The sequence below is a fragment of the Schistocerca gregaria genome, chromosome 4, assembly GCF_023897955.1.
Source record: "Schistocerca gregaria isolate iqSchGreg1 chromosome 4, iqSchGreg1.2, whole genome shotgun sequence".
Taxonomy (NCBI): Eukaryota; Metazoa; Arthropoda; class Insecta; order Orthoptera; family Acrididae; genus Schistocerca; species Schistocerca gregaria.
In genome coordinates, this window is record NC_064923.1 from 635,370,629 (window position 1) to 635,384,697 (window position 14,069).

At 38.8% G+C, this 14,069-nt stretch overlaps 1 protein-coding gene across 36 annotated transcripts in view; it reads left to right on the forward strand.

The window, feature by feature from the left end:
• The window catches only part of LOC126267255 (MAGUK p55 subfamily member 7), a 245,502-nt gene that overhangs the window by 160,662 nt on the left and 70,771 nt on the right, over positions 1–14,069 (forward strand). For 10 of the 36 annotated variants that reach the window (XM_049972298.1, XM_049972296.1, XM_049972297.1 and 7 more), the window contains one exon: positions 12,176–12,451. In XM_049972298.1, the coding sequence (XP_049828255.1) occupies positions 12,176–12,451 (276 nt within the window). Of the gene's footprint in view, positions 1–12,112; positions 12,452–14,069 lie in introns of all 36 variants that reach the window. The other 26 variants (XM_049972315.1, XM_049972308.1, XM_049972310.1 and 23 more) reach the window with 4 other exon arrangements.

Genomic DNA, 14,069 nt, shown 5'->3' on the forward strand with positions numbered 1-14,069 from the left:
GCCTACAGAAAGTCATTTACAAACTGTGTCGGGCCTTTTTTGTAGCTAGGACATTGTTTACATAAAGCAGATGCTTGAACTGGCGACACTCTGATGCTGCACAAGCTTGGTAAAATTGAACGGTGTTTTGCCAAACTCTTACAAAGATTCCTGGCATTGCCCTGATGTGATTGGTGCCATGTTGACTGTGATCCATTAATTGCTCTTCTTTTTTATGTGGTTCGCGTCTGGGTGGGTGAACTAGAACCTTGAAGAATCCCCACAGGAAAAAGTCTAGTGGCGTGAGGTCTGGTGATCATGGGGGCCATGTCATTACGAGCCCCTCTGCCAATTACCCAGCTGTTGAAGAGTTCATTTAAATATTCAAGCACAGCACAACTGTTATGTTCAGACGCCCCATCATGCTGCAACCACATGTGTGGTTGGAACATCTTCCAGCAGGCCGGGTAGAGTTTCTTGCAAGAAGTTAAGGTATTTTGCCCCGTTAAGTCGAAGTTGATGGACAGGCCCAATCAGATTGTCACCCACATTACCTGCCCAAATGTTGAGTGAAAATCGTTCCTGGGGTCCGTGGATGTACATGACCTGAGGATTTCCACTTGCCCAGTAATGGACGTTTTGAGTGTTGTAAAGGCCATCCCAATGGAAGTTGCACTTAACTATAAACAACACAGTGGCGGGGAAGTCGGGATCTAGTGCAGCACATCGCAGAAACCATTGACAGCACCCTAGCTTGTGTTCATAGCCCACCACAAGATTTACGTCTTGGACAGCGTGGAAACTTAATGGATGCTGGCCGTCATCCCTCAAAACCTCCCAGACTAATCGATGAGTGACCCCCATGTCATGTTCAACTCCTCGAGTACGTGTCATAGGTGCTTCCTCCAAGCGGTCAAGAACAGTCTTTTCAAATGCAGCATTCTGTCAGTCGCCAGTGAATTGCTGTAAACGTTTGTGGGTGTGGGTGTTGTCTTGCTGGGTACCCTTCCTCGTACAACTGTCAAGTTTCATGCACATTACCATCAGCTAGTCCATAAACAAAAACCATATCTCATTGTACTTCAAACGAATACTGTGACGCCATGCTTACTGTATGACTAAATTGCAGGTCACATGTGTGCACTCTGAAGTGAAGCTTATGTGTGAATGCCCCCGACGTGAGGTGGCAACAAACAGCAAGACCTATTCGACACTTGTGCGTATAACCTTGGGGCAGTGACGGGGCAAGGGACGTTTGTATGCGTGAACCGACAACCATAGCACTGCCTGTCAACTGACAAATGGCAACAGGGTAGTCCCATAGCCAATTGGAGTGTGTGGCGCCAAGTTTTTCTTATTTAAAAATGGTGTGTTGTCGACCTTCACAACATTTGTAATTTTGGTTCCTACTAGCATCAGCTATATAGGGTTAAAATTTTGTGACACAATTTTTCGCCACCCTCTATACTTTCCTTATTATGTCACATGCCTGCAATGTCATCAGGCAGCATTATTAAATCTGGTGGTAGGTAGTGATCGTAAAGTTTTGCTCTCCAATGTGTAATACCCCTGATCAAGGTGCAAAACTGAAAAGCAATGAGCCAGCAGCCCAGACTGACACAGAGTGCCTGGAAGTGCTTCGAGGAAAAAGGGTGCGGAATGCAGTGAGCTCTAAGAGAAGCTCGTGAAATTAGAAACTAATTTTGGAGACAATAAAGATATCAAGAGAGGAAGGCAGAACTCAGTTAAAACAGGCCATTTGCAAAAGATAAACAAGACCCACAAGCCACAGAGTAATAGCAGACAATATAATTCAGAATCATTTGGGAGTTGAATATTTTGGCTATGAGTAGGAGAAACCAAAGAATCACCAATGGTTTGTTACATTTATCATTTAAAATAATGTAAGTGATGGATCTGAAAAACAAGCAGTTTATCAATTCTGGTGGCAAGCAATTCTAGCCCCTGCTAAGAATTGCAGTTTCTCCACAGCATATGCAATTAAATAATGCTTATGGCAGAAAACAAATATTTTGATGGCCATGAAAACATTATGACAATTGGGTCCATTGGGAGGTGATCAACGGAAGTCACCAGAACAGAAAATATCCAGTATGCCTTACTCTTAAGCCCCTCACAATATCTACAAAGTAGTTTGTTGGTCTTGCTGATTCATACATTACATACTAATTGTCTTCTATGGATAGTACAAATATTTTATAAAACTATGGCAGTCACACACTATCAGCTTCTTAACACCTGTGACTATGGTCCTTTAAAACTCTTGTAATTCGGTTCTTTACACCTGGTAACCAAGACAGTTACTAATGAAATATAAGGAACAGAAACTTAACCACATCTTTCAAACTCAGCACAGTTTTCCTTGGATACAAACTGCCTACATCAAGAACAGTAAAAATTAATTAATTCCTTACGATTTCTGATCCACTACTCTAACCTTATGTCACAAGCTGCAGTTGCCACATTAATGGTGAGGCTGGAAAAGTAGCAAAAGATTGCAATATTGTGTACAAATAAAGAGCCACTTCATGTAGAATTTCTCCCATTTCTATTAGAGAGGACATACGGCTCCTACATACCATGAGGCTCATTTGACAACTTGATCTGAGGGATACTGATGCTAAACCACACTATGTGTGGTAAAGTCCCTGAGTAGCAGAAAAAAAATAGTTTTGTTGGAGAACTGGAATTTGACAGCACAAAAATAGAAAAAGAAGGCAAGGCGAAACTGTAGCAAAACGGGGCAAAAGTAAATCATTCTTAACATTTGGTTTAAGGCATGAAAGAAATTAATATACAGGGAAAAGATCTGGAGCCACAGAAGGTATCAGATATGAGACCAGAGTTTCTCCTGGTGTATACAGTGTTCACGTAACTTAATGGAAAGCAGCAGTGTGACATCATCAGCGACTGCCATATTTGACTGGTGACCACTCTGTTATTTTCAAGGCAAAACTGCAGTAAGTAAGCACTGTGCAAGTGAATTTAAAACCTCAATTTGCAGAACAATTGTGGATAGATAACACACACACACACACACACACACACACACACACACACACACACACACACACTTGAAACACTAACACCGCCACACAACCAAAGACAACTGACACCTATCAGAAAAAATATTGTCATAGATGGATCAGACATGTTGCACTGTTGACCAGCTGTGCACTGGGTGAATACCAAGCTGGCACCAAGGTAAATGGCCTTTCTGCCTTACACAGGGAGCAAATCAGCAAGATTGGTTGTATTTTGCTGAAATATGATGTGAAATGTTCTTCCGACCTCCATCTAAGATTAGGGTATTGATAGTGAAAATTACAAAAAATGTCCCTCAGTTTCTTGACAAGGAAGAAAGCATAATTTAAGGAGAAATCTTCATCTCTATTTACAAGGTTACTTGCTAATTTAATCTCAACTGACTCCTTAATAACACTATCCCAACAGCTGGACATGCATGCCAGATGCTCCATGTTGTTGTATTCCATAGGATGACCAGTGCCAAGACAGTGTTCTGCAATATTCGATCTGCTAGGCTGTTGTAAGCATGTGTGACCCTTATGGTACACCACTCCACCACAGTCCTGATAGTCTGATCAATATGTGACAAGCCACAACTGCTAGGAATACAATACACACCACCGTATGCAACCAAGATCATCTTTGAGGAACGTAAAATTACCCTAATCTTAGATGGGGGTTGGAAGAACATTTCATATCATATTTCTGCAAAATACAACCCATCTTGCTGGATTTGCTCCCTATGTAAGTCAGAAAGGCCGTGCACCTTGGTGCCAGCTTGGTATTCATCCAGTGCACAGTTGGTCAACAGTACAACACATGTCTGATTGATCTATCACTATATCTGTTCTGATGGAAGGTGACCTGAATGTGCATTAACTCAACTGACAAACTCTTAGGATCTGAAATGATATGGACCCTGTGAAACAGGGTACGAAGTGCCGCTTCACACTGATGAAGATGGTGGCAACTATCAGTCTGCAGATACATCAGTGTGGGTAGGCTTACTTTAAACAGCGTTCCCAATATACCATCAACCTTTTTTCTAACCAACACATCAAGGAAGGGAAGGCAGCCATCCTTTGCCATCTCCATCATGAAATGAATATTTGGGTGGATTGAATTCAGGTGATCTAAAAAAAATCATTCAAGTTCCCACTTCCATGAAGCCTAACAACAAAAATATCATCTACATATCTGGAGGGGGGACATGTTTCAAAACTGCCAACTGCAAGGTAGTTCCTCAAAGTCTTCCATAAACAAATGTGCAATAATAGGTGAAAACAAGCTTCCCATTGCAAGTCTATGTATCTGCTCAAAGTGCTGACATTCAATAAAAGGTAAATGGAAGTCAACACATGTCAAAATAGGTTCATTAATTCGACACCAAACCTAACCTCTATTAAACATAACAAATCAGGCAGAGGAACACAAGTGAAGAGAGAGACCACATAAAAACTTTGTAGAATATTATAGTATTCAAATGCATTTCATGAATAACCCAAATTCAAAATTTCATCAACATAACATTAAAAAAGACCCTACCACATGCATTTTGTCTTTTGTAAAGATACCTCACAAAGGATCAATGAGCGAACTTGAGAACTCAAAATGCACTTACAAACATTTATGAAAGTGTTCAGCATTTGATACTGATCAATAAACTATATTGGTCGGACAAGGGTACATTGATACATTGAAAACTACAGTCCTTGCCGAACAATATAGTTTATTGATCAGTATTGAATGCTGAACACTTTCATACAATTTATTTCTAATTAACGTAATGAATCTGGCGAGTTCATAATGTGATGATCACACTGGCCAACAAATGGACTCAAGAGAGTAGCAACATGTTTTGCTATACGATATGTTGAAGTAGCAAAGCTTCACCTTATTGTCAGTAAGATTGGAGCTAACCTACCATGTGTTGAGTTAATGAAACTATTTCAACATGTTTTGACTTCCACTTACTTTTTATTCAATAACTAATACCATGAGCAGACAGATGGAGCTGCAATTGAAAGCCGTTGTTACCTATTATTGCAATTTTTTCTGGACAACTTCAAGAAACAAGCCTTGAACAAAACCTGACTTTAATCCAAGCAAATACTCATTTCACATTGGATGTGGTAAAGAATGACTACCTTCCTTCCTTAATGTTTCTATGAGGAGAAATTTTGATGGTACTTTGGGACATGTTGTATAGGAAGCCTACTCACACTGACTTGTATCTACTTGCTGATAATTGCCACCACCGGGCTTAGCATGAAGGGTTACTTTGTGCTTTGGTTCATAGGACCCATGCCATTTCAGACTCTGAGAGTTTGTTGGCTGAATTAACCTACCTTGAGGTCACCTTCCATTGCTGTGGATGAGATGAAAGACATATCAGAAGTGCAGTGCACTGTCGACCCTCTGTGCATTGGGTTAGTAATGGTAATAACGTGTTGGCACTGAGATGTACAGCCTTTGTGCCTTCGTCAGGGAGCATTTCCAACAAGACTGGTCATATTTTTTTGGAAATATGATGTGAATCGTATTTTCTGGCCACCACCAAAGATTACGGTTCTTTTAGGTTCCAACAAAGATAGCTGAGGGTTGCGTAAGGCAGGTGTATATTGTATTCCTTGCAGTTGTGACATGTCAGTTAATGGTCAGGCTGTCTGCACTGTGGAGGACCAGTGTACAGAGCATAAACTTCACACACACACTTACAACAGCCAAGCAAATCAGCTATTGCAGAACATTGCCTTCGCACCTTTCATCTTGTAGAATATAACATCATGGAGCTTCTGGTACACACTTCCAGCTATTGGGATAGTGTTATTAAGTAATCTAGTATTACAATGTGTGTGTGTGTGTGTGTGTGTGTGTGGTGTTCAGACTTGCTCTGCAAACTGAGGTTTTAAATTCACGTGCACAGTATATACTTGCTGCAGTGTTGTCTTGAAAGTGATGGGGTGGACCCCTGTCGAAATAGTACTGGTTGTTTATGACATCACCCATAAGTTATTTGAGTAGGTTTTAGATAGATTGCATAATGGTAAGACAGAGATTTCAGATCCAGATTTGAAACTGCAAAACATTTCCTGGGGTGGATGTAGACTATGGCCCTAATTTAATGGTTATGAAATGCAGATTAAAACTGAAAAACTTGCAGAAATGTAGGAAAGTAAGAAAATTCAAGTTGGTCATGAACAGTATAAAATTCATATAATTTTCACAAGCTCCAGTTTGTGTGCTGTAATTTTGTTTGGATCCATATTCACATTGTCCTTTGCTACTCTTGCAAATTTTTGTGGTTATTTCTCTCAAGGCTGTTTTGTTTATCAATGCCAGTTTGTGCTCCACTGACAAACAGTAACTTTAATTTCTTATATTTCTGCATTACCAATTCCTTTAAACTCAATCCTCTTCCCAGTAGAAGCCATAGAGTACACATAGGCAGTGGGACGAGTGACCTTCTCTGTTTCCTTGTAATTTTGAAAGATGTTCTCCATATGTTGTAGTGTCCTGTGAACTTTTGCTCAAATTCGCCAGAAGTTATTGTCATACTGCCAAGCTGTCTCCTTATTCCTAATGGCTCCGAAAACATCTCCATACATTTTATTCTAAGCAATTTCTCTACTCTTTGTATCATTGATTCTACTTTCCACCTTGCTTTGGTTCAAACCAATCAGCATTTGTGGTTTCTTTCTTTTAAAAGATGCCAGAGCAGTATGCCCTGTTGCCATTAATTTGTTCATGATCTGCTTGTTTATATTCACTGTTTGTCAATAAATTTTGTGTTTATTCTGTGTTAACTGCATAGAAGTTGCACCATACCGGTGTAATTCTTTTTATGTATCCTGTGCAGTGTGAGTTGATACATGTTACAGTCAGTACTATTGGAGTTACACATTGGTGTATGTTCCAGGCATTCCTACAAATTGTTAAGATTAAGTCTGACAAATGACAATGGTGTGAACTTGCATCTCTCATGAAGAGAGTGTGGATATGCTTCCTCTAGTTTATCATAAGCATTGTAGACATAGCTGTTGAGGTTACTCTATACCAGGGCCTAACTGCAAATGTGCCCAGCAAGCATACTGTGTGCACACTGCACAGATCTGCAAGCATCTTCACAGGTGATAGAGTGTGGAGCCATGTGGAGACTTGTGTAAATGAGGAAACTGATTGTGAAGGAAACACTTGGTGAAATGTAAATTGTCTTTAAATTGCGTGTTGCATTGCATTACTTCAAACTGCAGATCAGCACAGATTGAGCACTCAGAACTTTTTCACTTTCTCATTGTACAAATTGGGTACTCAAACCTTCTTCACTTTCTCATTGAGTTGTGCAACGAATCCTGATTTATTTTCCAAAATGGCTGGTGCTCCTTCTGTAGACACATAAATAATAAACCCACGACAAATCTACAATTTCCACTCTTCCTTCAATGCTGCTAAGAATGTCATATACAGCAGTGTGCTTGCAATACCTGCATTTTCATAGATCGCCAAAGGGTAAACTTACAAAAATTTTGCAGACTGGCTCTGAAACCTGTCTACCATGACCTGTCTTGGACATATACTTGTCTGCATCCAAATCTATGTGACTACTGTCAAACAATGGAGAATCCAGGATGGAATGTAACAATATTGTGAGAAGGAAAGCTGCTACTCACCATATAGTTGAGATGCTGAGTTGCGGATAGGCACAACAAAAAGACTTTCACAATTAAAGCTTTCTGCCATTAAGGCCTTCATCAACAACACACACACACACACACACACACACACAAACACACACACACACACACACACAAACTCACACACACAACTGCAGACAACTGAAACCACTGGTTTAAGTTGCCTGAGACTGCAGTTGTATGTGTGAGTTGCATTTGCGCGTGTGTTTGTGTGTGTGTGTGTGTGTGTGTGTGTGTGTGTGTGTGTGTGTGTGTGTCATTGACGAAGACCTTAATGGCCAAAAGCTTTAATTGTGAGAGTCTTATTGTTGTACCTATCTGCGACTCAGCATCTCCACTATATGGTGAGTATCAGCTTTCTTTCTGATAACATTGTTACATGACTACTGTGAAATTAACATTTAAGTGGCAGGCAGAGGGTTCAACAAACAACTTTCACTCTATTTCTTTGTCGTTCCAATCTCAAACAGCATGTGGAAGAAATGAACTCTTGTATCTTTCTATGTTAGCTCTGATTTCCCTTATGTTATTACAATGATCATTTTTTCCTATGTAGGTGGATGGCAACGAAATATTTTCGCATCTGGAGGAGAAAGTTGGACATTCAAACTTCTTGAAAATATGCCACTGCGCCAAAAAATGTCTTTCTTTTAATTATTGCCACCCCACATTGCATATCATATCCATGACACCCTCTCCCGTGTTTTCGATAATGCAAAATGAGCTGCCTTTCAATGTCATATCTGGTAAGGATTTCACACTACACAGCAGTACTCCAACAGAGGACAGACAAGCGTAGTATAGGCAGTCTCTTTAGTGTCGCTTCTTCTAAGTTTTCTACCAATACAACACAATCTTTGGTTCAGCTTACCCACCACATTATCATTTCAATTTTAAGTTATTCATAATTGTTATTCCTGTGTATTTTGGTGAACTGACAGCCTTAAGATTTATGTGATTTATCATGTAACTGAAATTTAACAGATTTCTTTTAGTGCTTATGCGGATGACCTACACTTTTCATTATTTAGGGTGAGTTGCCACTTTTAGCATCGTGTCAAGTTCGATAATGGCACCATGCAAAATTGTTCTACTTGAAGGCAGATGAGTGTTCAGCAGGAACTACTAAGTATTCTTTTATTGAATCACTGTCTGTGAAGGAGATTGCTAAAATTATTGCAGTTTTCTAGATCACTTGAAAGGCACCACACTCACTTGATTTTTCTGTCTCTTCCCACACCTCTTCAGAGAGCGTCCTTGTAAGTTTTAAAATTTCTTGTTACATGCTCAAGTCCTTAAAATTTTATGTTTCCATATTATTTGCCATGGTAAGACATTAAGTACCTTTGCAAATTGAACTTCACATTAAGTACCTTTGCAAATTGAACTTCCTGTAAGTATTCATTGTCTTATGACACCCTAAACATTTTATGAACCCATCTTTTTGTGTAAAAGGACAAGATTCCTTGCACTGCAGATTGAAATGCAGAAAATTCTCAGAGTTTCACAATGCCAAGTTGCCATTGCTGCTATTAGATGTCAGTGCTTTCATAATTGACAGTCCCCTATTTCGCAGTTGGCACTTCCACAGTATTGTCATGAACATATGATGCACACACATTCCACTCATTCTCCACCACACCACAGTTGCTCTGCTCACACAGAGCAGCCTGAACAGGCATGATTGCTCACACTTAAAATCAGAGTGTTGTTAAATCCTGTCCTACAGCATTCTACATCAGTCAGTCCTGTGATTTTCCGTGACAAAATAATTTGTAAAAGTCTTCTCTAATCCAGCCTGTATTAAGGTGTTCATCATAATTTACAGCTTTCAAGTTGTGTGATGTAAGGAAACCCTCTTAGCTTAGAATTCCTTTAAAACACACAAAATATGTCAGGATAGGACTTTACTGGAGGGTGAAATGCTTTCCATGAGACACAGTGATCACTCCTGCTTTCCGAAAAAACCGGTCACATGTGTTTCATACCCATCAGAGGGAATTTATATCTAGTGACTGCCATATTTTCGTGCTGTCCTGACATCCTTGGAATGATGTTTGGGGCTGACACTACATTTTTGGCATGGAATGCATGAATACATTGGGATCCTTGATCATCAGGATTACCAACACTGAATGAGTATAAAGTGGAGGAAACATCGTTACATTTATGACAGGACATTTCTAAGAGGTGGTATCCCTCCACTGTTGTCTTACAGAGCCCATTCTAGGTTATCTGGTAGCATTTACTCCCTTGGTCTTCACTCCTCCTAAAGTTACCATAACAAAGTGCAAAGAAGATACAGACAATATTCATAACAAAGCACTATTGGTACAAACCTGCCTGTACAATTTTAATTATGCCCATAATATTTCCATTACCTACCACTTTCAATGTATAAATGCTCACCTTTTCTATCGGAGATGCTCTGAAAGTTTTATGTGTAACGCAAAACTAGAATCCTGCAGGTTGGGTCATTGTGCTCTGTGACTCACATTGGCAGACTCCCAGCTTCCTGAAAATACACAACAAAATACATTTGTTCCATTTTCAATGCATTCAAAAACGTTTTGCAATGGCAACTTCTGGTGAATGAAAGAATTAAGCTAAAAGATGTTTTGACCTGTAGTTCTGTTGACTAAAAATAAGAACAGTGCAGCAAATAAAATACCTGTTCTCTGCAAGTTTACAACATGTACACATTTAGACAAATTCTGAACAATAAGTCTACTCCATTCTGACCACTCTGTGCCTACTTTGGCGAAGAATGAATTTACTCTGAATGCTGTATTTCAGCAGCAGGCACACCATTCTCCACTATAATCTTCAGGGGAGTGTGTAGAGAGAATAAAAAGAAAGAAATAAACACTAGTTTATTGAAACTTTAACCATGTTCAAGTATTTAAGTTGAACTTTGCTAGGAAATGTCATAGGATGACCTGCTAGTACAGGCTCTTCAGAGACTGTTGTTAGCAACTGTATAGGGGATGGATGTTGAGTGAAAATTTGCATTGAGGCATTAGCAATATGGGCATGATGTGTGATTTGAAGTCTCTGGGCACCCATTGCTTTTTCTTCCACAGATGATAGTCATGAAACTAATGACATGTATAATATCCTTTCGCCATTAGTACTAAATTTGTCACCACAAACATACTGAGAAACACAATTTGCCAGACCTCTTGTCAGGTCCACACATGTGCAATCAAATGCCATATCATGTAACTAACACTTTACTCCACACACCATTTTAATAATGGTATGCAATTATTACTGTGGTCAGTAAGTTTGGCTATCACATGAACTTGAAAACTTTAGCCTCATTCTCTCTCGGCATCTTCTTTTCAACTCAACTCTGTATCTAAGCTGCAGTGGAAGTCTTGTGTAATAGGTGACGAGGATGTGTGACATTTGCAATGAACACTGTGCATTAAGGCTCAGCAGTCACTGTCAAATAATTTCTTAGCGATATCGGATCAATGATTGCTGATGTTTTAATTTCACAGTAACATCGCTGGCAGTGGATGTAGAGGCTTCAACTAATGAAATTTATCACACAAAATTCACAAATTTATGGACCCCTACAACTGCACACAATTTGAACTCATCAGTTCACTCTGGTGTCTTCACTTGCATACCTTCAGAAGCATCACCTGCATCACAGAGTTTTTTCCATGGGATGCCAGCATACTCTTGGTCACTCAGTTTATGTCAGTGCAGATTAAAGTTCACGCTCTGACTGTGTTTACTGCAGGCATTTGAGGAATACATACCATATCTTTTGCACACCTGTCATCGAGCTCCCATACTCCTCCCTCATCTTCCTCTTTTACAAGTTTCCATGCACAATCAACAAATGAATGTTGCATTAAAAGAAAAGTAAAGCACGGAACAGGCACCAGAACTATTTTAGTTTTTCTGTGGTAATGGATCTTTCCTTTTGTTGTATTTGTGTATGTTTGTTTTATGTCAGTATATGTATGGTTACTGACAATGTAATTTTCTCACGCAACTGTTCCAGATGTTTAAGCTCTTGCATAATTAAACAAAAAATAACTTTATGTTATTTCTTTATAAAATTACAGTAATTTTTCAAAATTCCTTTGCACTTCTCTCTCACAATTATTATTTACATTAAATGTCAAAAAGGCAGTGAATGGGAGTGTGAGGTCTCCATTTGATGCACAAGAACTGCTACAAATAGTGTTTTCTTATACAGCAGTGGAGCACTCTCATTTGTTGTAAAGTTGTAAACTTTTCTTCAGTTCAGATGCCCAGTATTTATGACTTGTGTTCTTAATGTTTTGCATGTGCTTTTTTTGGTTTTTGCTTTGGTAATAACTAGCCAGTTTTGTTTCGTTAATTTTCATTTTTATTTTTATCGGTTTCAGGAGGAGAAGACAATGGTGTCTGGACATTAGGCTTACATTTGCTTCCCACTAACTTCCCTGTAGGTCTGTGCTCTGTTTCAGTCCTACCAGGATGCCAGTCCCCAAAGTCCCCTCGCTGTGCCTCTAAACCCAAAACTAAAAAGATTATGTATGACACAGCAGAGAATGATGACTTTGACCGCGAGGAGATAGCAACCTACGAGGAAGTGGCCAAACTGTACCCACGTCCAGGACTGCAGAGGCCTCTGGTCTTGATTGGACCTCCAGGTGTTGGGCGCAATGAGCTCAAACGCCGGCTTATAGCAACTGATCCTGATAAATACAAGACACCCATTCCTTGTAAGTATAATGAATTTCTCTTTGGACTAATCCATGCCAGATAGTGGGTACTAGTTTGTCTTGCTGTTTTGCACAAATATGACATTTTAGAAAATGAAACTGAAATACATGACATTGTCTGTTAAAAAACAGATGTAGAATTCACACAAAAATAGTTTACCTGCTCATAATTTGGTATATCACGATGAAAAAGATTTCAGATTAACTTAAAGATTAGCTGTAAATGTTCAGAAATGTACTTCACAAAATGCAGAAAAGTAGTATCTTGTCATTATGAAGGGTAGTGGATGTTAGAGAATATGGTCTTGTATGGGAACAGAGAGCTGGACAACTAATCAGAGACATATATACAAGATGAAGACGATAGAGAGAAGGATTTCTGAAGAAGATGACCAAGAATTTCCAGGAAAGGCCATGTAAAGTAAATTGGTGTGATAAAGGAAGTGGAAGAAAGAATATGTTTTGTGATGGATCATGAAAATTTACAGCGGTACAGAGGAATGGAGGAAACAGGAATACCAAAACTGATAGGGGAGTGGGAAATTAAAGGAAGAAGAAGAAGAGGAAGAGGATACCGATGGCTACCTGGCTTCAAAATGTACCAGTGGCCGTGAAAAGATTTGGTGAAGAAGAAAATGATGCACAAGACTGAAATATCAGGATGAACATCTTGAATAGATAGTGTCTGAATACTTGTAGAATACTCATTGTAGTAAGTTATGAGTGTATTTTTGACAAGAAAACATTGTCCATTGTAGGCTATAAAATTTTTACGTTTATTTACTGTTGACTTATTCCAACTAAATAGTCATTATGACTTATATTATGACTGTAGTCTAATGACTATACAGTCAAAATGGGCCAATAGCAAATAAACAGAGAAATTTCTCTCCAGTATAACAATACTCTCAAGTAGTCATGTTTGTACATGGGTCCTTAGCCTTGGTATCTTTTTCAAAAGAAAACATTAAAACATTGTCCATTATAGGCTGTAAAATCTTTCCATTTATAATAAATGGAAAAATTTTAGAACGTGTAATGGACAGTGGTTTTTACATCGAAGCTGGGGACCTCCTTGCAAATAGGATCATCTGAATGCATTACTATGTTGGACAGAAACCTCTTTCTTGAGAAAAGTCTCAATAAATAATAGTAATAAAATTTTGAAATGATCTGTTTATTTGAATAATTACAGAGATAGACATTTATTTGAACAATGTCCATCTCTAGTCACAACTTTGTTTTGCATCATGGAAAACCTGAACTGGCAGACACTTGAAGATAGGCAACAGCTACCCCAAAAGACTCTTTAGGGACACAGAGTACTTATTTTGAGAAAATTAGCACTATTTCTTTCATGCACTATTTCTTTTGTACATGTGTTAGAGATTTGTAGTTTATCACAGTTAATGCAGAATACTTCTAAACAATTTGCAAGTATTTTGAACATCTTAAAATGTATTGATGTTCAAAAAAGAAGTAAAAGAAAAAAATAAATTAGAAAGTTACGCTTAAGATTTTGTAACTCGTTGCTTCAAATTCAGGTACCATTTTAATCCAATAATACACAGGTGAAGGAGACAAAGTTATTACCAAATGTATATGCCGAGTTGGCTGA